Source organism: Taeniopygia guttata, chromosome 21 (assembly GCF_048771995.1).
Source record: "Taeniopygia guttata chromosome 21, bTaeGut7.mat, whole genome shotgun sequence".
Classification (NCBI taxonomy): domain Eukaryota; kingdom Metazoa; phylum Chordata; class Aves; order Passeriformes; family Estrildidae; genus Taeniopygia; species Taeniopygia guttata.
Window position 1 is genome coordinate 3,997,358 of NC_133046.1, and position 25,585 is coordinate 4,022,942.

Here is a 25,585-nt window from a genome sequence, read left to right on the forward strand (position 1 = left end):
CTAGAGCTTGACTCAGGCTGCAGTGTCATTTTAATCTGTTCCTAGAAGGAAATATAGTCCCTGGTGGTTAAGGTATTCCAGGTTGCAATCAGACCCCTGCCTGTAGCTCAGCCTCAGAAGAGAAGAACCAATTGCTCATTTACCATGTTCAATCTTCAGACATAAAACTGACCTAGAAGAGGCATTAAACTTTCATATAGAATCAAACCCATGGATTCTCAGCAAGCTCTGCTAGTCCTACACCCAAAGGGATTATAATTTTACTGATAAACTGAGTAACTGTGTACCTGCAAAAATCACTTGCTCCTCATGGGAGAGAGAGGAAAAAAAAGGGTAGGAAAATCAAACTAACAGCAAGCCTGTTTCTATTATACCAGGTGGAAGATTAATTATATTATTTTGAGGTCCGACCTCCAATTTTGTATATAAAGGTCATGGCTCTTGTTGGAAAGATCAATTAATATATCAGAGTATCAGGCTTAATGCAGAAATACCATCCAAAGAGTGTCCAGGGCACCTTTGCTGCTGTTTATTTGCTGTAGCAGATAGTAAATCTGTTTGCTACCTGTTCTATTTCTCTTGCTCAAGAGCATTAGCAAACGTTTATTTGACAGAATGTTCTGTTCCTCTCCTATTTTTTTTTTTTTTCACCTCCTTTGTCCTAAGAGAATGAAGGCAAATCCCAGAGCAGCTCCAGGCTGGAAACATCATGTTGCAAGTTGGACTCTAGTCAGAGCAATTTTATTACTGCTGATGGGGAAAGAGTAGAAAACAATGGACAGCCAAACAAGGAAAGGGCCTTTAACTAAAGGGTAAAGAAATCAGAATGAGGAGATGCTTACAGCACTCAGACTCACCTGAAAACACCCAACAAATTGCATGGCAAGGTGAATAGGTTATTTACACCAGCAGAAGTAAAAACCAGACTCGTGAGCAGCAGCAGCACTGATGGAAACAGCACTGCTGCCTGATCTGCTCTGGCTGCCCTCCTGCTGTTTTGGTGGGAGGCTGGGCTTGAAGGAGCTCACTCAAAAATATCCAAAGCCCCCAGTGCTAGTCCAGAGGCATTGCTTTCCAGTAGAGCAATTAATTAATTTTCTTCTAATGCTGTTCATTCAATGTGCACTGAAAGCCCAGCACATGTTACAAATCCCTATCATTCTTCTCTGTACATATGGTGCCAAGCAAGTGGCAGCTGCCAATGCTGGTTAACACTGGAAAATGACAGAAATCCTGGTTGCTGCTGGCAGAAGGGGAGTGGGAAATGATAGACTGGGAAATGACTTGTCAGAAACAAACATTTATATGATACAGGTGAGTGCTAGAATGCCACTGTCAGAAGTGGACATTTAGGAGGGAAGCATAATAATGATGTTAAACCCCCTCATCTCTTTCACTGTGCTCCAGGAAAAGGTACATTTCACTCATGACCCAACCAATGGTCTCAGATTTAGTTCCCACAGGACAATTTGCTGAGCCATATACTCTTGTCCAGTCAGATTGCCCCTGCTTGTTTCTGTGGTTTGGATTCTGGTGTGTTTAAGGGTTGCTTTGGTGTTTTAGGCAGGCATAGGCCCTGAAAGAGACTGAAAAGCTTTGAGAGCAGCCTAGGGATGTCCTTTTTTACTTCATTTCTCTCTTTTTCTCTGCTTTCAGTGGATGCAAGAGGCAAGGAAGGCTGCCTGCCTTTGGGACAGTCCAGAAAATATTATGGTACCTGTCTGTGTCTGTTTACACCGAGTGGCTGTCATGCATCCCAGCATCTCTGTCTCCATAAAGTATCTGATTATTTGGGATGGAATGTAGACATCTACATGCAGACATCCAGCTAGGCTCTACCTTGTTGTTAGATATTTTCAGGCAGAAAGAGGATGACAGCCCCTGCCTCTCCTGTCTGGCAGGCACTCTGTATGGGTGGAAGAGGCTAAATTAAAACCAGCAGAAGTGGACTTTCTGGTTTTTCTTGATAACTGGTGTAAAGGAGAGAAGGGAGCAGCCTGTGCAGTGCAATTAACATCAGGTGCTATTGCAACTCACCCTGTAATGCGATACAGATACAATCTCAGCAGAAAATTGAACGCTGCGCTGAGTCAGAAACAGAGCAATGCTGGGTTTTGAAGAAAGTAATTAGCCCCAGGGACCCAGTGGTTTCTCATTTCCCCTGTGGCAAACAAACAAGGGAAGTGGGGCAGTATTTCCCATAGGCTTCCAAAGTCAATTTAGACAAGGTACAATTTATAAATCAGAGTTTAATGAACACTTAGCAAGAGGCAGGCACACCTTCGCCTTCCTGTCCACCAAGTACCACTCAGTGCCATTCTGCTTTTTTCTGTGAGTCCTGAGTGCCCCTTGTCCCCCTGGGCACTGAGCCAGCCCCAGCCCTTGCTGGAGAGCACAGCCCAGTGCAGCAATCTTTGGCAGAGTGTGACAGACCTGTCAGGGTCACTGTTTACCACCCTTGCCCATGGCCAGGTGCTGTGACCTGTGCTCACCTCACCACTTCTTCCTGCACAGCAGCAGCCCAGCCATTCCCTCTGCTGCCCTGCACTTGGCCTTCACAAAAGCAATGATCTGAGGTTTTGCAGAACTCACTGATTAGAAATTCTGCTCTTTTTTTCTCCAGCAGATCAGAAGCATATAGAAAAAAGACCCTTGGTAGCCAAGAGAATTTTAATCTTACTAAAGACAGGGCATACTGGGCTGAAAGCTACTGCTTACAATTAATAGAAGAGGCAGAGAATTGAGCTGTTCAGGTAACACAGCAGGAATGAGAGTAGTCTTTATTTATACTCTATCTTTAAATGAGAATTAAGTTAGAGCTCAAATATATACAGACTGCTTGCTCTGGGTGACTGCAAGTTCCACCATCCGGGATTCTTGCTCCTGCTTTCCTGACATAGCACTTGTCACCTTTCAGTGGTTTGTCACATACAGAGTAAAATGTGCAGGGCCTCTGGGGCATAATCACATCCTTGTCTCTTGTGAAATGCATAGTCAATTGGAGGCACTGCAGTGAAATGAAACGCTGCATTTCAGTGAGTTTGCCACACTGGTTTGTGTGTTCCTGCACCTCTTTCCCTGAAGCTGCACTCAACAGCAACAGCCATTACCTCACATGATTTGTATCTTACATGCCAGCAATTAACACTTTTGTTCAACATTTGTCTAGAAGTGCATGGCCAATGTAACCTAGACTGTGTATTGCCTCAGAGGAGAGTTTTTTCCCAGCCTTCTTTAATTCAGTTGATGGAAAGACAAAATGTGATAAAGGTCATGATCTGAAATATAATTATTTTCCTGATTTTGTATCTTAAAATATTGGCGGCATGAGTTTGCTTAGGAAGTAAATGCAAATCTCATAATTTGAAATCTCTAAACTGTCGTGGCCTTCTGATCCCAAGCACATTCTCAGTTTTCTGGGTTCTCTAAGTGCCCTCTAGTGACTAATTCCCTGAACGGTGTTGGGTTTTCATTGTCGGTGAGAGGCCAGCCACTGAAGGGGTGGCTGATGAGGGCAGGAGCTGGATAAATGTCCTCATATTCTTCTGAGGGCAGCACTAGTCTGTTCTGCAGAAGTAAATAAAAGTGTTTGTTGAGCAGCCTGCAGAAAGCTCCGGGCAGCAAAGGAGTGAATGTATATGCTGCTGTTGTGGAAATGTCTGAGCTGAAACATGAATCAAATCAAGTACAAAGCACTAGAAGAAAAACTGTTCAGCTGACACTGCACAACACTTGAATGGTTTAGGTGAAGTGTGGCATTAATGAAATTTTCCTGAATATTAAATACTGGTCTTTATATACCCTACAGTAATTTACTATGTTTAATTTATTTTCTCAATGAATTGACATCTCAACAGCTCAGTGCTGTTAGCATTGCTTTTCATTCTGCAAAAATATACTGGTGCTTATTTCTCTTGGTGCTTTAGGTATGAGTTTTTGGTTGTGTTTTTCCTTTTTCAAAGTAAAAGTTCAAGTGTCTTTTTAAATGCTTAACTGCATCCATTAATACAGGCAGTGTAGGAGTTCAGTTCAGGAACTGATTTATCTGGGCTATTAAAGTCATATGACAATGTGCTGAGGGCCAGATATGGAGGTGGTGTGCAGACTGGCACATACAAGGTTTCTTTATGTTCTTACATTGTATTAGCTGCCCACCAACTTCTTTACTCCTACTCAGTTGGCAGGTAAGGGATGCTGGGGCGGTGTAATTTACGTGGTAAGCTCATCTTACCATATAAGCATTAAGAACATATAATTGAGATGCACCTCACCTTGTTTGAACTTGCTTGTTTTTTTCTGTCCTACTCAGTATTTGCACTGTGTTCAATACTGCAGGCCATAGACCTTAGTGGCATGACAGGGCATTTGCAGAAATATAAATTTTGTTCTTCAACTGGTAGCATAAATGTTGTGGAAAACAGAGTTTTATTTGGATTTAACAAAAGCTCTAATCATGGCACCAAGTCTGTCAGAGCTCAAAGAATGTCTTTTTATAGGGTGTAGTTTTAGGTGGACCTGTGATGAGCAGGAAGCTGGACTTGATCATCATTATGGGTCAGTTCCAGCTTGAGATATTCACGATTCTAACTCTAGCAATTTTTGTTATTAGCTGAACTAATTTTAAATACGTATAAGACCATCATAAACTTGGCATTGACGAAATGTCTTGGTCCCTGATTTGCAAACTTACAGGTGGTCTAGGGTTGATCTGTTTTAAATTATTATAGTGCAAAAGAACAATAGCACCAAGGAAGTTGATCAATAATGTGGCTTTTTGTAAGACTATTTAAAAGAGGCAGGCCTGATGCTCGGTAGCAAATGTACAGGGCTTTACTCCTAGCTTCTTAAGTAATCATGCTGCTGCCTAGTTCTCAAGAAAAAAGTCTTAGGGAACAAAATAGAATTGTTCAATTTGAAGGGCTCTCCAACGATCATCTAGTTCAATGGCCTGACCACTTCAGGGCTGACCTTCCCTCTCCCCTTGCCAAAATACAGTGAAAAATCAGTGGGCTGGTTTTGTGTGTATGGATAGCTGGAGCCATGTCTGTGAAAAAGAGGAGAAAATGCAGCTGCTGGCACCTTGTTCTCTAGACATGGGCTGAGATTTTTGGATCTCTACTGTAAGAGTTCCCGACTGTAGCTTATTCCAAGTGTGCTTTTGCTAAAATATGGTGACTAGCATCCAAACCTTCAAGGACTGCACCTGTGGACGAGTGACCCACACCACAACAGTTTTGGGATGACTGTTGCCTGTGGGAGGGAACCCACGGAGATTCAGAGGAGATTCCTCTCCTGAGCAAACAGACCAAGACCTCGAGTGACAAACTGACCCAAACCCCCATGCCCTGTCTCCCTGTACTGTTGGTGGGAAAGAGGGAAGGGCTGGGGAGGGGAAAAGGTGTTTTAAAGGCTTCTTTTACTTCTCATTATCTTCCTCTGACTCTGTTAATAATAAATTTACCTTATATCTTTAAATTTCAATCGTTTTGCCCTTAGAGTATTTTTCTCTCAGTTCTTAACTCATAAGCCCTTCTTTATTTTTTTCCCTTTCCTCTGCCCAACTAGAGAAGAGAGTGAGTGAATGACTTTCATGGACGCCTGGTGTTTGGCCAGTACCAAACCACGACAAGTGTATGCACAGGTCCCTCTGCAGAAACAAAAACTTGGTAACTCATCAGGTCTCTTCTTCCTTGAGTCATTGAGAATAGATTAATTTTTGCTCCAGCATTCATGTGGCCTTTGGGTGTTCTAAAGCAGCAGCCCCCAAGCACCAAACAACTTCCATGTCGTGTCTGTTTGCTACAGACTTTGTATTTCTCCCCTTCAAAACATCAAGTCATATTTGGAAAAGAAGCTGCTAGTTCCAAATGGATGACAGAATGACATCGTGGATCCATTGACCTGAATTGAAAGATGTTTTAAGTTAATTTTAAGACAAAAGGAGAAAAAGAAACACCCAACACCACAGAACCAAAACCCTGCTCTTCAACAGGGAGAACAACATGCTCTCTGTTGGTGTCTTGCACAGAATTTCACTCAACTGGAGCTAATGTCTGCTTCAGAGGAAAGGATTATGGGGACAGTAAGAGAGGTTTCTAAGAAACAGAGGAATGGTCTGATCTGAGCAAAGCAAATAATGAGGCCTGCTGGCAAGTGAAACAGGGAGCCTAACATCAAGCTGTAAATGAGCAGAGATGAATATGCTGTTAGAAGCTGCTTTGTGGAAGGACTTTACAAAAGTGTTTAGTGAATGAAAACCATCTTGCACCCAGAGAAGTTAGGAGGGAACAGTGCAGATTCATAGCAGTAGGTATTCACCACCAAAACCTGCTCTTTTAAACGCTGATGGGTTAAACTAGTACAAAGTAAATGAGTAACTTTACATTTCAACAGCAATTTATGTGCAAACTCACAGAGGAGAGGAGATTTGTGGTTTCTGTTTTGTCTAAAGCCTAAAGGATGCTAACAAATGAATGCACAGCAGGAATTGCTTTTGTTCTCTCCTTTGTTCTTACCCTGGGAAGGACTAGAGTTATTTGTCCCACTGTCCCCAAGTGGACACGCTGTGCTAAATGGTGTAAGAGTTAATCTGTGTAAGTTTTGAGCAGACAATTTTATTTAATTGACCATGGAATAAGCATGAGTTTAATGTCTCAAATACATTTAAGAGGAAAAATCATTGTATAAAATGGTCATGACTGCCTACCAGCATTAATGATATAACCCACTCTCCATGGCCAGGTGGAACAAAAAGCCATCCTCATGACAAGGAATGAGACTCTTAAATACTATTTTAATCTTCCCAGTGTTTGCAGAGCTCTAGCACATGGGTGGTGGTTGGACTGAGGCTGGTGGGAGCAGGGGCTGTTGTGCTGTATTCTCAGTTGTGGTCACTGCAGGGGTGGCTCAGCCTGGGTCTTTCCCAAAGCAGGCAGTTAGCAGCTGTGGGGGTGTGACAGTCACATCCCAGCCCAGGCAGCTGTCCCTGAGCACCAGAAGCTGGGTGAGATGTAGCTGGTGCTCCTACAACTGCTCCTGATGGTAATGGCTTCTCCCAGCACTGCTGTCTCTTGCCCCACCTGTCTGATCCTTCTGGAGCAGACCTGCCTGCTCGTGTTCTCTTACCAGCTGTGCCACCTGGCTAGACCTACTTCTGTTCCTGGCCATCATCCTTAGGGTTTAAAATCTTCTTCATATTCCTTTTTTTTTTTTTTTTATCTCTTTGTTTTTTGCCTTTTCTGCTCAGAGCATTAAGGATCTTTCCAGTGGCTATGACACCACAGGAGGCAGGTAAATAAAGGTAAATAAAAGGGATGCTGTCAACCTGTGGTTTTGAATGAGAATGTGATTGTTTTCTCCCAGAGCAACTGCGATGATTTTAATCGGTTCGTTATGAATGTGGCTTCAAAAACCAATTTGTTCTCTCAATAGGCAGCAAGTGGAGTACTGAATATTGTGGATATTGTGGATGAGACCTGGGTGCAGATACAGCATCCTGTTGTGGCCACAGCCATGTGGATCAGCACTGAGAAGTGGCAAGGCTGGGTTGGTGGAGACCCAGAAACTTCTTATCTGGCGAGGCAAAAGAAAAAGATGAGCACAGACAGGTGAGGGACATCCCAGTACCAAAATAGCTTCAAATCTGCCAGGAGGACTGGGGATAGAGCGTATGTCAAAATGGGGAACCTGCAGCATCCTCAGTAGAAGCCTGCAATGGTGTCTGGCAAGGAACACATGTTGTTTGGGACAAATAAGTGTATTTTTGAGATTATTCCATTACTCAAATATGACATCTATGACACTAGATTGACTCTCATCTCTGTTTAGTTTATTTTGCATGAGCATTTTGACAGGGGAGAAGGACATGAAAAGGTGAACTGTATCAAATTACTGACAACAACAGTGCAACAATGCCAGTGCATGACAAGTTTCTTGCTCAATTTCACCTAATCTGGCAAATCAGGCACATACCTTAGGGTCAGTTTAGGAACAAGATGCTTACAGAGAGCCCTGTGTTAGAAAGCAATGAAGGGAAGAGTTTTACTGGGACTGCAGACATGCTGTGTGGGTTGTGGGTTTTGAGTAAGAACATTTGAGGATAGGTGAGGAACCCACTTTTCATTAAGTACAAACCCCTTTCTGCCCTGTGAATATCATGCTGTGAGTCAATAGCCCTAACTGTTGTACACAGGTCCTTTACACTGCTGTTTAATTACATAAACTCTGATGAAGAATACTTGAACAATATCATGGCCAAACTGATGTAAAAAAAGTTGAACACCACAGATCAGGTGGCAGGAAATTCGTGGAATAAGAATGTGCAGTGATCTCTTCTGTCTGTTCTTGTGTGCTGCAAGATTATCCCAATTTCTCACAATTTCTTGTCAGGCATTAAATGAGCTTGTCCCCTAGCTGAACCCTATTTGCCTCAGACAGTGCTCTTTGGCATCTTTTCCAAATGTGATTGCACCCTCTATCGCGTGAATTAGAGCTGGTTTTCTACAGACAAATGCCTTTTATTCCTACTATGACTACTGATTTATGTGCCATCTTCCTGCTACAGTAAATTCTACAAGACCTAAGTACTAATATATACTAGGGATTCTTGCAGTGTTATGGTAATCTGTGAAGATAAAATTAAGAATGCTTAATGATTCAGGCTCTGAATTTTATTTTAAAAGTAGAGCAGACTGCAATATAAGTACATCTTTGTTTGCAAAACACGAGGAAATTTGAAACACAAGCCCAAAATATGGCACCATGAAATAAAATTGCCCGATTCCTTTAGCCTAGGAAGGGGAACTGCTAAACAGAGAAGTGCATCACGTACCGCATCTCCTCTACAGGCCTATCAAAAAATATCTCTGTAAGATAAACCTAAAAAATCTTACAACCACCATCCGCCTCACCAGCGCCAATTTGGGAACGCGCGCCCGGCGGCCGCATCTGCCCGGGGCGGGGGCGGCTGCGGTGAGCGCTGCCGCACCGAGGCCGTGCGGCGGCGGCGGGGGCGATCCTCCCGCACGGCTCCCGCTGCCCCGGCGCTCTCCGCGGAGCGGTGCCGGTGCGGTGCCGGTGCGGGGGCGGCCGCTGCCGGTGCCGCCGCTGTCGGTACCGGCGGCGGGGCGGGGCCGGTGGCGTCACGGCGCGGCGCAGTGCGGGCCGGGCGGGCAGGTGAGGCGGCGGGCCGGGCGCGGCGGCCGGGGCGGGCGCGGGGCCGTGAGGGGCCATGAGGGGTCTTGAGGGGCCGTAAGGGGCCGTGCGGGGCCATGAGGGGTCTTGAGGGGCCGTGCGGGGCCGAGCGGAGCCGTGCGGGGCCGTGAGGGGCCGTGCGGGGCCGTGAGGGGCCGTGAGACGCCGTGAGGAGCCGTGAGGGGCCATGCGGGGCTGTGAGGAGCCGTGAGGGGCCGAGCGGGGCCGGGAGGGGCCGAGCGGAGCTGTGCGGGGACGTGAGGGGCCGAGCGGAGCTGTGCGGAGCCGTGCGGGGCCGGGAGGGGCCGTGCGGAGCCGAGCGGAGCTGTGCGGGGCCGAGCGGGGCCGTGAGGGGCTGTGAGGAGCCGTGAGGGGCTGTGAGGAGCCGTGAGGGGCTGTGAGGAGCCATGAAGGGCCGTGAGGGGCCGAGCGGAGCCGTGCGGAGCCGTGAGGGGCCGAGCGGAGCCGTGCGGGGCCGAGCGGAGCCGTGAGGGGCCGTGCGGGGCCGTGAGGAACCGTGAGGAGCCGTGAGGGGCCGCGCGGGGCCGTGAGGGGCTGTGAGGAGCCGAGCGGAGCCGTGAGGGGCCGTGAGGAGCCGTGTGGGGCCGTGAGGGGCTGGCCCGCCCGCGGCGCTGCCGGCGCGGCTCCCGCCCGGCCGCCACAAAGGATGGGCAGGCGGCGGCCGGGTCAGCACCAGGGTCAGGGCCGGCCTTCCCCGGCGGGGCCGATGACTGTGGGGTTTTGGCAGCACTCGGTACCCGACGCAGAAAAATTTGGAGCAGATTCTGCCGGTTAAGTAGGCTTGTTTTGGGCGTAGCGGTGCCGGGAGGAGCGGTGAGGGCGGACGAGCCTGCCTGCCGAGCACATTGGCCGAGCACACGCGGCCGAGCCAGCATCGCCTTCCAGACTGTGATGTGCAGATGCCGGTGTAACAGACGTGGGGTGCGAAAAATCCCAAATAACTATTGACACTGAGGGTTAGCAGCCACTGAGGGAGAGGTTTCCTGCCTTGCCGCTGTTGTGTTCACCATGTAGATTTACCCGAGGGCAGGTTTGAGGTGCATTGCTGTGAATAACCAGTAAGTTGAAGAAGAAAATGGGGGATTGAGGATATAGGCTCAGTTCATAATTTTACACTGATTTTCTGCTGGATCAGTGGACATGCTGTCAATAATAGCCTTTCAAGTAATTGCAGGTCACCACGTGTATTTTTGAGCCATGCATTGGGGGGGGTTCTTATATCACTAAAACATTGCCACTCATGTATGACTTGGAATGCAATCGCTTTGAATACACAGTAAAGAGCAGGAAGATAGGAAGATAAAGGAGCATCTAGTATGAAATGAAACTAATAGATGAAAATAACCTTTGCCAATGGCAAAGTATAATAGCAGTGAAGGGGGCTGCTAGCTCACCTTCTTTGTCATGGCTCTGTGAAAGAAAGGGTTTGTTAGAATAACTGTCATGAATCTGATTGGGTTTTCATTATGTCTTCTTTCAGGTATTTCTTCATTAAAAAAAAAATTCTTATTGTGAGGAAATCACTTTTTCCTGGAGGCTGATAAGTACTCTGCAAAGTAAGTACTCTGTGAGAGACATGCGTCATAAGAAGTTTTTGGTAATTTGGAGGAACAGTGTCAAGGGGAACACTGGTGCAGATGCCTTCACAAAGTCTCTGTACACTTCTTTTTCTGCTGGTCCTTGTATGGGACATTGTGGCTAATGAGCTTTCCCAGCAAGACGCAGCTTACTGTTGGTGCTGTGTGAGGTTGTCAAGATGTGCAGCTGGGATTTATGAATTGCCCGTTCTTCCCTCTTGCATGATATAAACTTCTTCTGAGAAGAAGCAGTCTCAAGCAAACCCTTGATACAATGCTAGAAATATTTCAATAGATGTCTTCCCACTGTCATCCTTCCTTATCCCCCTTGGCCCGCAAATGCACTCAAGTCACTCCAACTGCAATCTTCTGTGAGGTGCTTAGCAGTTGGTTTTGTATTGTGCAGTGTCCCTGGATCCCTGCATGGAGCTGAGGATTGGTCATGCTTAACAATGCTTGGGTTAGCGTGATGGTAAACCTGGGCTTGTGGGGTCCTGCTGTTGGTAATAGTTTGGGGATCTACAATGAATTGTGGCCTTGTGTAGACTAAGGGCTACAGGAAGGAAGAGCAGTGTATGAAATGTGCCACACGAAGAAGCAGAAAACATGAGATTTAGGGGAGTGCTGTACAGCCAAAGAGTAGAAGAGCTGGGAGTATTTGCTCCAGGGAAGTCAAAAAAGTAAGAGGTTTGTTTTTCTCACTAGTGTGCAGTTGCGAGGGTTTTGTGAAGAGAGGTGGGGTGATGTGGAGCTGTTCTTGTGCAGCAGCAGCTTTGGTCTATGGGCAAGGAGGCCTAAAGAAAAGGTCAGACTTCACTCATGAGCTGTTTCCATTTCTGGCAAAAAGAATCAAGAAATCACATGTGGTTCGTTTATGCAGCAGATCTGTTGGCATCTATCTGATGCGCTATTTTGGAAACCATTTGGCTGTTTTACCCACCACACTGTGCAGGCTTTGGCTACAGGAGTGATTCTGATGAAATCCAAGGAGCCTATTCAGCACTTGGGAACCATTCAGCACTGAAAGGGGAGTAGCAGTTTTGAAGGTGGTTTGTTGGGTATGTATCTTCTTCTCATGGTTCAGTTCCTACAGATCAGACCCTCTCCTTGCAGTGGAGATATCTCTGCTGAATTCAGGAATAGAAATAGGAATAAAACCAAACTTTGTTGCATTAAGCTTTGGCCTGAGCACAGGCAGCAGGAGTGCTAGGATCAGTAGCAAAAGGATTTCTTGCTAAAGTGATTTCTTGTTGCAGCAGGGGTATGGAATCTGCTGCCAGACCACAGCTTTGCATTATTGTAAACATAGACTGAGATTATGATTTTTTTAGCTTGAGTGAGTTTAACTCAAGTGAATTCTACATAAATGTAGACCCTTTGCTGACCCATTGGGAACTTCTGGGAAGTGTGACTGACTTTAAATATTTCAATCTTAATCCCCTGTGGTAGGGGAAATAATCCCCTGTGGTAGGCAAATACTTAGGTAACCTAGACAGTATCTCTGGTGTCTCATTTGTGCAAAACTCCCAGCTCTACTACAGCATTCCCCTAAATCTCATGTTTTCTGCTTCTTTGTCTGGCACATTACATACATGGCAGGAGATGTGCCCATAAAACACAAATGCCTTCCATCAAGAGATGGAAAGAAGAGGTTGTAACTAACACAAAGGCCACACTTCATATGTGAAATGTTGACAAATGTCTTGAACTTCAGTTAAAAATTTAGGCAAAGTTTTTCTTACCTCAACCATTTGCTTCTGAGCTATTTGTCTTCCAGACCCCTGCCCATGATGATTCCACCATCTGCACCGAGCCCTGTCAGCGATGCTGCACTCTTGTCAGGTGTGGCTTCTCAGGAAGTCTGGAGGCCATCAGTTCCAGCCTATCCTGGGCTGCCCACACGGCACATAAGCCACCGGGCCAACAACTTCAAGAGACACCCGAAAAGGAGAAAACACATCCGGCCCTCGCCGCCGCCACCGCCAAATACTCCATGTCCCATTGATCTGGTTGACTTTGGGGATCTCCAGCCTCAGAGGTCTTTCTTGGAACTCGTTTTCAATGGGTGCATTCTCTTTGGGCTTGAATTCAGCTATGCCATGGAAACAGCCTATGTTACCCCTGTGCTGCTCCAGATGGGGCTTCCAGACCAGCTGTATGGAATGGTGTGGTTCATCAGCCCTATATTAGGTAACTTTTCGTGGTCCTATTTCTCCCTCTTATTTTTTCCACTATGGGTTTTTTAAAATTTTTTGTTTGCAGTACCTCAGCAGTATGTTCTCTTGAGGTTAAGTAGTACGAACAATAATTTTAGACAAACAAATAGGAGGACAATTCTTGCTGTGCCCTGCCTCAAATAAGACAAATATGCTCAAAATATCTGTTCTTTTAATAGCTTTTCAACCTCTTAAAACTTGTGTGAGGGTAACCTTTGATTGCTCTGTTCCTGTACTTAAGAAGCATAAGAAGACCATTGCATCCATTTATGTCCCCATGAAAAAAAGCATACAGAGACAGTTTTCAATGGTGTGTGAAAAAAAGCAGAGTGGGATTGTGTTCTCCTGTTTAACTTTCTGAAACAAATAAGGTGTTCCAGTGATGAAAGACCATCGACCTCTGGTGATACAGGCATTGAATTACTTGCTTTAGCACAGAGGCAGGGTTGGGAGTGTATCCATTGCTATGGATACCTCTTGGAAAATTTTGTTCTGCCTGTTCTTGTACTCACAGCATATGCTTCAGAAGAAGAGATAGGCTCCTCCTAACAGGCTGGCACAGATTAATACAAGCATCTTTCCTACTTGCATATTTGCTTACTGCTGTTTTCCAAGCTAATCCTGCAGGGGATCTCACATCTAATATGGGATAAATGAGATAGCTTGTAAGGAACAGAGCGCTTAAGAATGTGTAATTTGTACTCTGATTCTTCACCTGGTGTCAAACTCTGTGTTACTGATGCAGAGTGAAGTGCCCTACAGTGAGCAACAGCACATTCTGTTACTCAGTCCTGTCCTGGGCAATGCCAGGCAGTGTGCTGTGTGTGCCTCTGGGTGACTGTCAGTGTCACTGCACTGTGGTGTCCTGCCTTAACTTCCTTTTAAGGCAAGCCCGTTTTAACTCCTGTGTGAAACAGGCTTTTAGAAGAATCCTGTTCACTGGTGATTCCTTTTTTCTAGGGTTTTTGCTACAGCCTTTGCTGGGAGCCTGGAGTGATAGATGCACATCAAGATTTGGGAGGAGAAGACCTTTCATTCTGGTTTTAGCAGTAGGTGTGTCTTTTAGAAATAATGGGCATAACACTTAAAAAAGTTGTGCATCTCTCTTCTGTGACTTCCCTTGTGGCACTAACAAAATGCTCCTGAGGTCTTGTGGGTCTGAAGAAGATGGTGAGTGACACAGCTGATGCTTTGGCAGATGGAGATCTACCCATAAAAGCTTCTCAAGTCTGAAAGGATGTTTTTAGGGTCAAGAATGTGGATGTTTTTGGCCAAAGTAAACTCTTTGTTAAGCTCAAATAGTGGAAAAGGATTATGTGTATCTTATAAGCCACACTAATTTCCCAGGCTGCATTGATATGAACATAGCAATAGTGCTTGCTGCAAGGCTGTGCAGGTAGAATAATGCTTTTGGAGTGTGGAGCTCTGCAGGCTTGCTTACAAATAGTGACTGGTTTTGTTTTGGTTTTGTTCCCAGGAGCATTGCTTGGGCTCTCACTTATGCTGAATGGCAAAGATATAGGGAGTGCCTTGTCTGACACTGAGAACAACCACAAATGGGGGATCATCCTTACGGTCTGTGGTGTTGTCCTTATGGACTTCAGTGCAGATTCAGCAGACAATCCCAGTCATGCCTACATGATGGATGTGTGCAGCCCAGTGGATCAAGACAGGGGCCTGAACATCCACGCTTTGTTAGCAGGTATGTCTTCTTGGTGCTTCCTGGGAGATGTGAACCCTGAGTAAACAAGCCCTGCTGTGAGAAAGCAGGGTGCAAACACTGGTCTTTTCCTGAATAAGCATAATGACCAAATACTGAGAGGTATCACTAATTACCTGTAAAAAAAAAAAAATCTACTTACTGCAAAAGGCTTTTGTAACTACCTCAACTCAAACAAGATACAGTCCTGGGCTGTTCATCTGAAGGTCCCTCACATATTTTGTAAGACCTATAGAAACTAAATTATCCATTGAGGGAGGAGGTTTGGCTTTCTGAAGATGGTGGACTATGTCTTGTAGTTGCTCTGTTGGAGGCGAAAGTGCATACTGGGTGCTGTTGATCCCTCACTGCTGTCATCTTCAGTTGCTGTGCTGCCCTGTTCTAGGAGACTATTCCACACCCTTGAATGTGTTTATGAGTAAGAAAGGAGAGTGTTGTAAGACTTTCACCATGTGAATGGAGACAGAGGTGCTCTCAAAACTTCCCTGTTCGTCGGTAGTAACACAGTGGCAGTTTTGTGCACTGTCAACACAGTGCTGAGTAATGAGCTTGCTACACTTCTGAAGTGATTGGATCTGTCTTAGTTAGATCTGCATTCCTCATATGAGGAAAATGGATTTTCACTTTCAGGAAAACAGTCTTAGCTGAATGATTGCAGAGCCTTGTCACAAGGCTGGTGGACACTTCTGTTTACGGACTGAAATAGCTAAAGGTAAGGTGTTTTGTTCTTGGCAAAGAAAAATTATAATTTTTAATTATTTGTATCATCACTTTCACAGCACTTTCTCCCTCTTTCTGTACCGTGTTGGTACATCCAGACTGTCCTTGTGGCACAGCTGTGTTTATTAGTGCATTTGAAGTGAAAAGGGGTCAAATGGTAAAACAGAAATGTCAGATTCTACTCATGATTCATTATACAAGTGATGCTGTGCTGCTACTGACTTGTGGGACTGGATAGGGATGATAATCTTAGCTCTGTTTTTCCACCAGGTCTTGGAGGTGGCTTTGGTTATGTTGTTGGAGGAATACACTGGGATAAAACCAGTTTTGGAAAAGCTGTAGGAGGGCAACTTCGTGTCATCTATGTCTTCACCTCAGTTGTACTGACTATTGCTACAGTGCTGACTCTAGTTAGCATTCCAGAGAGACCGTTAAAGTCCTCTAACAGGAAGAAAAAGGTGATGAAAAGTCCAAGTCTTCCTCTCCCTCCTTCTCCACCTTTCTTCTTTGAGGACAGTGTAAATGAAAATTCTGCTTCTCATAACTCAGCTCACTTACATGCAAGTTTTACGAGTCCTGTTTCCCCCATGAGCCCACTCACGCCAAAATACGGGAGTTTTATCAGCAGAGACAATTCTTTGACGGGACTTAATGAGTTTGCATCATCCTTTGGGACTTCAAATATTGACAGTGTGCTTATAGACTGTTTTACAGGCGGGCATAATAGTTACATGACACTTCCAGCTAGTTTGTCCAGGCAGCCTGTCAGTGTCAGCTTTCCTCGGGTGCCTGATGGCTGTTACCATGGAGCAAATGGAATTCTGGAGCAAGGGGAAAGCAGCTTAACATCAGGGTCTGATAGTGATGTGCTGAGAGTGGGCTCACTGGATGCAATAAAGCCACGGTCATCAGGGATCTTGAAAAGACCTCAGACCTTGGCCATTCCAGATGCTGTAACAGGACACTGTCCAGAGAATAACAGAAGAAGAAATGTAACCTTCAGCCAACAGGTAAGAGCAGAAAATCAATGATACGACCATGTAAACATGAGTTATTAATCTCTTCATATAATTTTAAATATGTGGTGCACAAATTATTCATTAAATACTCTTGTGACAGCTTCCTCATAAAAGTTATTATGGGAACAGCACACCTGCTATGACTCTATCAGTAAAGTAGTGGGTAGAGTGTGAATTATGGCTGACAGCCTGTCAGCTGCCTTTGTGAAGATGGCAGAAATGGGAATGTCCCACTCTTAACTGGGCCAGTTGTGAGAGTTAGGTCAGTATTTTTAGTCCTGCTTCACTACCAAGGGAGCTACCACATGAATGTAGAAAAGGTCGCATTTTTATTGAGCCTGTATCTTCCCTTTCCACAGAAAGACCTGCAAAATAGGGCCAGGGATAGGATTCTCCCATGAGCTTCTCCTTATGGCAGTCATTACATCTGGCTCCATCAGGGAGGTGAGCTTTCCCTTACTGAGGGATAAGACTCTGACCTTACCTCCCACTGTTGGTGATAACTTGGAATGTCTGAGACCTCTGCATGCTGGCCCATTTTTTTATGATCTGGGATGAGGTAAACAGTCCTTTTTTTTTTTTTTTTTGTTTGTTTGTTTGTTTGGTTTGGGGATTATTTTATTTTAATTTTTGGGGGTGGTGGTTTTTTGTTTGTTTTGTTTGTTGTTGCTGTACTTTGACCCAGCTTGTGAGAGCAGACTTTGTTAGGGCCAGGATTTTACATACTGGGCACACTGAGGTTGAGCATTGAGGTTAGCAAGCAATGATAATGTGTTTCAACTAAACTCATCCTCTTCTTCCTCAGTGTCTCTAAAGTTCAGGATCCACATTCACCTGAAAGTGGGTACAGCTCCTATAAATGTAGTGGAATTGATGCATTCCTGCTGTGCCTGTGCATCTGAATGTGGTTACCAAGTCCCCTGGTGAAGGGAAGAGAACTGGTTCAAGCATACTGAAAGCTACAGTGCAGTGCTGCCATTTGTCCCTTGTTCCAGTCTAATACACTTCTTAATCTCCAAGTCAACATACTCCAGCAGCAGAGTTTAACTTTCAGGTGATCAGATAGGTGTGCAATATTGCATACATCTACTTAAAGGACGTTTGTGCTTCCCTTACTGTGCTTGTTGACCTGGCAGTTCTTATGGTGCAGGTTGCTAATATCCTGCTGAACGGGGTGAAGTACGAGAGCGAGCTGAACGAATCGGGCGACACCTCGGAGCAGCCCCTGTCTGTGAAGCTGCTTTGCTCAACCATCTGCCACATGCCCAAGGCCCTCCGTAACCTCTGCATCAACCACTTCCTAGGTACTCCCAAAGCACCCTCTTGCCTTCACCAGGGAGGGCTCTACCTCGGGGGAGCCTTTTTCAGTATTTTATCTATTGCTGCAATGGCTGCTAATAGAGACAACTTGATTTCTTCCTTATAGATACTAATGAGATACCTTCTTAGAGCAATTAGAAAGGAAAAAACCCCAAAACATCCCAGCAAAACAGTAAAGCCTGTGTTCCTAGAAAGGGAACAACAGCCTAAGTCAACACATCTTGAGGGAAATGTTCACACCAAGCAGAGAGATTAGTTGTATTTCCATGCTCACCCTGAGACTGGCATTTACTTTCCTCCCTTTGACTGCTCCTGTACAGGGGTCCCAGGACAGGCTGAGAGGAGGTGTGGAACATGGCATTTCAGGAGTGCCTGTAACCAGTGTAGGATTACCTTCACTCTTAACCAATGTGTGACTGGTGTTTAGGAAGGGCTTGCAGTCATTCCACTTGACACAAAATTGGACAGAAGGGACCAGGTAATTAATACTCATTGGCTGTGAAAATAATTAGGGGATTGTCTACATCAATGGCCTTGGTGCCAATTTGTAGGAAGAGTTTTTAACTGTGTCAGAGGTACTCTGTAGGCTACAACCATGACATAAGAAGCACTCCTTCTAGTCCTTCGTGGGAGGATAACAGCAACCTGAAATTACTATGGGATGAGCCACTCTGTTAAACTGAGTGCTGTGTCCTGTCAGAACCTGAAGACAGCTCAGACTGCAGTCATCTATTTTTCTGTCTTGCTAAACCAGTATTTTGTGGCCTTTAGTCAGCCCTGAGGTTTCCACTTAGGAATTCAAATGGTAAATCTTGGTCTTTAAAAGCCTGAATGTCTTTAACAAACATTGCAGCATTATGCACAGGGTGCAGCGGTCTCAGATAAATGTGGCTGGATATTATGTAACAGGCTGCACAACCTGTCCTAGGGTCTGATTTGTAATATAGCTGATAACATCCATGTAAGCTTGCAAGGGGAAACAGATATTCTGAAATCCTAATAGGTTATTTCTCTTGTCTTTCAGGGTGGCTTTCATTTGAGGGGATGTTACTCTTTTATACTGACTTCATGGGAGAAGTAGTGTTCCAAGGGAACCCAAAAGCACCTCACAACTCAGATGAGTATCAGAAGTACAACACTGGGGTCACCATGGGCTGCTGGGGAATGTGCATCTATGCATTCAGTGCTGCTTTCTATTCAGGTACTTGGTACAGCTGTCTTAACTACTGCTTTAGGAAAAGATACATTTCTTAAAAGTGTTGATTCTGCAACAAGTAGGCCAGTGTTTCTGTTGCACACAGCCTTCTACATGGCACAAATGCTGAAGCAGAGTGTTCTTTTTCACCCTATTACCTCTGCTGCTTAGCTTGGCCTGCACTGACAGCAGGTGAGGTCAGCAATCCAGTGAGGACACATCTCTCTTAGGATGTGGTTCCTTTCACAAGTGACATTTTCGAAGTACACGGAATGCAGAGAAACATACAGTCACCATAGGCACAATTCTGCTGCAGCACCACTCAGTCAGTGCCTGCGTGTGCAGGCAGAGCACTCAGGTGTCATGTGCCACCCCAGCACTTTGTCATGAGGGGTTCTTACAAGAATGTGTCATGCTCTGCCTGCCAGCAGTTCCCATTTACCCCTCTGGGACAGGGGCACTGCCAGGCCTCAGCTCTGCCATGGCCTCTCTGCAGACAGGGCAGCAGTGCTGCATCATGGAAGCCAGATTTGGAAGGGTCCTTGGCACTCATGTGCCAGCCACCAATTCCTCCGAGGTGTAGTGGCTGCCTAACCAAGGGCGGACCCCTCACCCCACTGAGGGGTGGCAGTGGGGCTGCCAGTTCACCCCAAAGCTGTACCATTTCCTTGCAGCCGTGCTGGAGAAGCTGGAGGAGCGGTTCAGCACACGGACCCTGTACTTTGTGGCATATTTGGCCTTTGGGCTGGGCACAGGCCTGGCCACGCTCTCCAGGAACGTCTACGTGCTGCTGTCCCTGTGCGCTACCTACGGCATTCTGTTCGCCACGCTCTGCACGCTGCCCTACTCCCTGCTCTGCGACTACTACCAGAGCCAAGAGGTGAGCCCCGGGCTGGGGAGGGCCCAGAAGCCCCGGGACACCCCCTCACTCTGGCTGTGTCCCCGCAGTTCGTAGGCTCGCAGGCGGAGGGCACGCGGCGTGGGATGGGCGTTGACATCTCCTTGCTGAGCTGCCAGTACTTCCTGGCGCAGATCCTGGTGGCCCTGGCCATGGGGCCGCTGACGGCGGCCGTGGGCAGCGCCAGCAGTGCCATGTACTTCTCCAGCCTGGTGTCCTTCCTGGGCTGCCTCTTCTCCTCCCTCTGCGTCACCTACGAGCTGCTGCCCGCCGAGGAGCTGCCACCCGTCGAGGAGCAGCGTCCGCTCCTGCCCCGTGCGCGGAACGAATAAACGGGAGAAGCTGCCACAGCCTCTGCTGCCTCTTTGCCTCACCCTTGGCCTCCCTGTCGCGACAGGACGGGCTATCCCCCCTGGGATGGCAGCAGTGGGCTTGGCACATGGAAAGAAAGGTCTGCGCTGGCTTTGCTGAGCTTTCCCCTGGCTGTGGGAAGGTGCGGGGTGAGTCAGCGGTGCCTGGCACCGCCCGTCCTTCCCTGCCTGTGCTCCTGGGCCCGCAGCAGCAGGAAGCGGAGGGGCCGTGCCCTCCGGCTGCCTCGTGGTGCTGTTAGCCCGGGGGCGACTGCCATGGTCCAGCACGAGGCAGGAACCTGCAAGTCTGGTGCCTGGGCAGGACAACCTCCCTCTCTCGCTGCTGCAGGGACTGCCACCGCAGGAATGGTGATGTGCCAGTCTGGGGGCAGAAGGTGCCACCTCCTGGCCAGGCAGAGCAGCCCTGGTCGCCAAGGGCGGTGGTGGCTCCTGTGAGGCCTTTGGGAGCTGCAGGTCCAACCTGCAGGCCTGGCTCTGGAGGGTGCTTTTCAAAACTTTGGGAAGGCTGAGAGCAGCTGGCCTTGCTTGGGTGATGCAAGTCCTCTGTCAGGTGCCACGGGCTTCTGGGTGCACAGAGCTCCCACCAGCAGAACTGCTACAAGACACCTCTGTGGGCTGACAGCACTGCAGCCTGGCTCCCACACCCCACTCTGGAGGTCCTGACTGTGGTCCTTGGTGATGTTTGCCAATACGTGCATATTTTCCTCCTCATTAGAGTTTAATTAAGACTGCAGGAGTTTGTGATGACTTAGCAGGATGATTTGTCCATAATCCAATTTAGCAGTTGTCCATAACCCCGTTTTGGGGAAAAAGGTCTTTTCCCATCAACCTCCCTTGGGCAGAAGGTTACTCTCAAGAATTTTACTCATAAGAAAAATCATTTGTATGGAAGCCTGCCTCACATCATTCTTGTTTATACAATTTTACCTTGGGACATTCTGAAGTCTGGGGATCAGTGACTAAATACTTGTCAATTACGGCTGCATCTTCCACATCTCAGTGAAACCAGTAAAAGGGCTTTGGGTTTCATTACCTGAGAGATTTCTTAATTATTTTGATTTTAGGAGGTGGTGTGTGACAATTTTTACAAGTTCTAGTTAAGGCCAGGAGTTAAGTCATTAATAAAACTATTTCTAAAGCCCCTGTCAGTCTGCCTCTGTAATTGAGTAGGCAGCCAAGTTCTGCCAAGGCTGGTGGGCATTTTGGTGTTCACATGTGCTGTGCATGGCATCCCTGTAGAGATTATATTTGGTCCCTAGATCCAGAAGAAGGGTTTTCTCTGGAGAGTCTCTCCTTTTAAATGGGTTGTACTTCACCATTTACCTAAGTTGATTCTGATCTATGATGCCAAGGTGAAATAATACGTGTAATCTTTAGTTGTTGTGGCTTACTGTAATCCAGTGCTGAAAGCATAATGCATAATTTGTAAGAACCCCTCATTTTTATCATCTGCTCTCAATTATGATATTTTAGAAACAAGTTTCATATTACTCAGTATTGACTTAAACAGAGGAATACTGCTGAAATTATGAAGTCAAACACTCAGAGATAAAACACTGTTAGCTGTCAGACTGATGAGTACATTCATCTCTCATTTCTTTCTTTGGGCTTACATGGTGTCACATCTGCAGGAATATCTGTGCCATTTCCTTGATTATGGGACAGCTGTCTCCAAGAAGGTTCAGGACAAAGCTGGGACAAAATAGCATGAGAAACAATAGCATTTGACACTTCTGACAATCTAAAGACTTGACTTTGGTGAATTATTCTTTTCTTGTTAGTCTGATTTGTAATATTAATTTATCTTCCTTCTCAAACTTTTAAACTCAAAAATTACTTTATTTTTTGTTTGGTCCCACTAGCTAATGTGGTATTTTTTCTTCAAATTTTTTGCTCCTCTTAAGTTTTGTAGCCAGCGTTATTGCACTAAATGGATTGTGAGCACTTTACTTTTCCAGGTAGCTGGAGTTGCAGATCATTTTGTTTTAAGTGAAGATCTTCATAAAATTCATAAATCAATGTATTTGATTAGAATATTTGTCTCCATTTCCCTCTGTAAATAATATCAACTATGTTTATGTAGTTATAAAACTATTGCTATGCCTGTATGCCTTGACCAATAGACTCTGTATTACATTTTTCTATTTTATGGGATCTGGACTTTATTTTGCATATGTATTTATGCAGTGGTACATACATAGTATTTTAAGTCAACATCGGTGTGTGTTAATTTGGGGCTTTGAGAAATACTAGTGGTGTCTGGAAAAAAAACCAGAGCCTGTCACCATCATGCAGAGTTAAAAGTTGCACCAAATCCTTAGAAATAACTTTAAAAAGAGGCATTGCTTACTTGCTGATTCTCTTCCTTTGTCAGATATTTTGTATTTTACAGAAATTATTGTATATGGTCACTGGTGAACTGTGAGCTGGAACGTGATGTTTCCCTTCTGGAATCCAAAGACTTCAGATATTCTGTTTAAATTTGCAAGTTATTGATTTAAAAAAAATGCATGAGTTTAGGCAGGAAAATGATTTTACGCTGTGCTGTTTTTCAGTGATTCCTAAAGGTTAATTTTGATTTCGTCCATATCATTAAAGGTTGCTTCCCAGCAATTATTTGTGGATGTTTGCAAATGTATATTACACATGTACAGAAGCAGGGAAATGGGGAGAAGGATGGAGAAAAGACGTAACTGGTTTTCACTGTTTGTAATTAAGCTACCTGTAACCATTTCAGCATGTCTGCAGCTCACTGATCCTTTGCTGTGTCACTCAAAAAGACCTCATGATTTCAGAACTTCTGCTGTTCTTTGGTTGGAAAAATAAATCTTTTCAAGAATCAAACAGAATAAAATTTATATCTGTAAATATAATATGTATCTAAGTATATATAAACTATATTGGGAAGTATTTAAAATAGTTCTCTAGTCTTACTTTCTACAAATGAGTAATTAAGCATCTTACACTCTATAGGATATACACTTTATTAAAAAAAGAATTTGTATGAAATGCAGCTTTCTTAATGTGTGTTCTCCTTCCCACAGACTGGAAGACAGCCTCAGGAAGAGAGGAAACTTTTATTTGCCAGTAACAACACCCCAATGGATTGAGTAAGTCCAATACACATCTTGAGAATTCTTTGAGTACCGGGGGCTGAAATGCCAAGGCAGATCTCCAGCATCTGTTTATCTAAACAGACATTTTCCAAACCTATGTTGTTATTTCCTAATTATTCGTTTAGCCCAGCTTCTCTGCAGGGGAGGTTTGTGTGGATGTTCACTGGGAAAATGGCTGCAGCAACTTTCCATTGCTGTTCCTGTGCCCCAGGCTGCTGCTTCTGCAGCAGGGTCAGTTGTCAAATTTAGGCTGCAGCACAAAAGACAGCAGCAAAAGCTGCAGGGCAGCAGCACTGGGGCAGCCTGGAGGTGTTTCATTAGAACCCTTAAGTGGTATTGCAGTGCTTGCTGTGTTTGAAGGTTCTGGGCAGTGTTCTACTAAAGAAGTTTCTAATGTTGAGAGCCTTGTCAACACTCTGTCTCATATATGCCATGCAGAAATGGTAAATGCATGGAATAATGAGAATTTGGGGTGATTGCAGCTTGCTGCCTCATGCCCCCAGCCACAGTGGTGGCCAGGTTCTCTTTACATCTGTAAGGCAACAGCAGAGTCCAAGGCCCAAAGAGGGTTAACAGTAAACAAAGGGGAGTTTGCTTCATCCTGTGTGGAATATGGAAGTCCAGGGAGCAGGGAGAAAGTAGGCAATGAGGAGCATTAATGAGATGAACTCAAATGCAAGATATGCCCAGAGTAGCAGTCTGCAGGCTGGGGAGAGTCTGCACTGGGGGAGATGCATTATCAGCCATGGATGTAAGCTGTATGTGTTTGTTTGTTTTGTTCTTGCTTTTTCTAGGATCCAGGGACAGCTTTCTCTCAAAAAAGGATAACAAATCTTGTTGCAATAGCCAATGGAACAGTCAGCAGAGGAAATCACAGCATTAGAGCAGAAATGAAGATTTTGGGTTGTGTGAGTATAATACTAACTAAGCTTACAAGAGCTACTTAAACATGAGGAATGTACAGAATTACTGTCAGTGCTGTGAAGAATTACTGTGCTGGAGGTTTGAGCTTCACCCACAGCTTTCTTCAAGCCTGGCTTTTGCTGTGTGCCAGCCTGATAAAACCCTACTCTACTTCTGCTTTATGCCTATTCCTTTCAGTTATTTTTGATTTGCTGCATTTTTTTTTTTTTTTTGCCCACACAACTCTTTGGGGAAGAAGGGATTGAATACAATTCTGTCAGAAAAATGCTTCTTCCTACCAAGAAAGGAAAATGTTTGCTCCTTTTGCCCAAGCTCTTGCTGTGAAGTATTTAGTGAAGTGTTTACAGCAACACACCCTTGAACCTACATCCCTAAGCACTCCATTATTATCTACAGCCCCCTTAAGCAAGAGGGGCTATTCATGGCTCCAGAGAAAAGTATCAAATAATCTTTTGAAAGACAGGTTCAGTCCAAAGTGTAAATGGCATTCAGTGCTCACAACTACCTGCTACTGGTTTTCTCTACCAAATTCCAGAAGCCTCAAACACACCCTTTTCCCAGCCCTGCACCTCTCACCATTTGCACAGTACTAGAAATGTTTACTGTAATTTGTTCTCAGCCCTCATCTGCTGCCAGCATCACAGCAGCTGAGAATTATGCTTTATATGCCAAACATGCTGATTTTTCTCTTTTTTAGAGCTTGAGATGTCCTGTCCTGGTACCCAGCACTGTGCCCACAGCTTCCCCAGCAGGCTGCCTCTACAGAGGCCCAGAGGCTGTGCTCTGCAGCACACTCTGTTCTTCCGAGCACATGGAACAGTTCATACATCTGGAAATAGTCATTAATTTGGTCCATAGGAGAGACAGACCCAGTACTTCATGGACAATGAAGAGGGAGTTAGGTGAGGCACTGCCAGACTCTCCCCTTTGAACTTCCTTCATTTACCTCCTGTTTGCACTGAGCCATGCAAGATTAGTGTGTGATGCCAATGGTCCCTCACCCTCCTGCCCTGCAGAGCAGCCCCAGAGCTCTCAGTATGGGAAAGGGCATGGAAACAACTCTTTTACTGCCTTGTGGATGCTGTGGGATGCTTTATTTAATAACAAGGAAAGCTTGAGGTGTTATGTGGGCTTTGTTTTGGTTTTGTTTGTTTGCATTTTTTAAAATTGGGCCAAAAGGCAGGGCTCCATAGAACTGTCTTAAAAGCATTACAGGCAGACCTTGTGTTCAAAGGGGAAAGCTATAGAGAGGAAAAGCTGTGTGGTACATTTGGATTATGGTCTGATGCCAACCTT

At 45.4% G+C, this 25,585-nt stretch overlaps 1 protein-coding gene across 6 annotated transcripts; it reads left to right on the top strand.

Annotated features, from left to right (window-relative positions):
- The first annotated feature begins 8,944 nt into the window (after nt 1-8,944).
- SLC45A1 (solute carrier family 45 member 1) lies at nt 8,945-24,850 on the top strand. 6 transcript variants are annotated; one of them, XM_072917266.1, is made up of 11 exons: nt 8,945-9,174; nt 10,694-10,769; nt 12,568-12,980; nt 13,967-14,059; nt 14,484-14,708; nt 15,717-16,456; nt 17,616-17,769; nt 18,810-18,986; nt 19,655-19,860; nt 23,294-23,359; nt 24,160-24,850. In XM_072917266.1, the coding sequence occupies exons 3-10, from the start codon at nt 12,578-12,580 to the stop codon at nt 23,357-23,359; spliced, it is 2,064 nt and encodes a 687-aa protein (XP_072773367.1). In that variant the 5' UTR covers nt 8,945-9,174; nt 10,694-10,769; nt 12,568-12,577; the 3' UTR covers nt 24,160-24,850. The 6 variants fall into 6 exon arrangements, with proteins under 6 accessions (XP_072773367.1, XP_072773365.1, XP_072773364.1 ...); XM_072917264.1 differs by lacking the exons at nt 23,294-23,359; nt 24,160-24,850 and adding exons at nt 11,671-11,848; nt 19,929-23,166; XM_072917263.1 differs by lacking the exons at nt 23,294-23,359; nt 24,160-24,850 and adding exons at nt 11,743-11,848; nt 19,929-23,166.
- The last annotated feature ends 735 nt before the right edge of the window (nt 24,851-25,585 follow it).

What these genes read in the sequence shown, in the direction of transcription:
- SLC45A1 (XM_072917264.1), top strand. Translation starts at nt 12,578, where the DNA reads ATGATGATTCCACCATCTGCACCGAGCCCTGTCAGCGATGCTGCACTC. An exon ending in CATTCTGGTTTTAGCAGTAG is followed by an intron (nt 14,060 to 14,483) that starts GTGTGTCTTTTA and finishes TTTTGTTCCCAG; the next exon opens with GAGCATTGCTTGGGCTCTCA. An exon ending in ATGTAACCTTCAGCCAACAG is followed by an intron (nt 16,457 to 17,615) that starts GTAAGAGCAGAA and finishes CTTATGGTGCAG; the next exon opens with GTTGCTAATATCCTGCTGAA.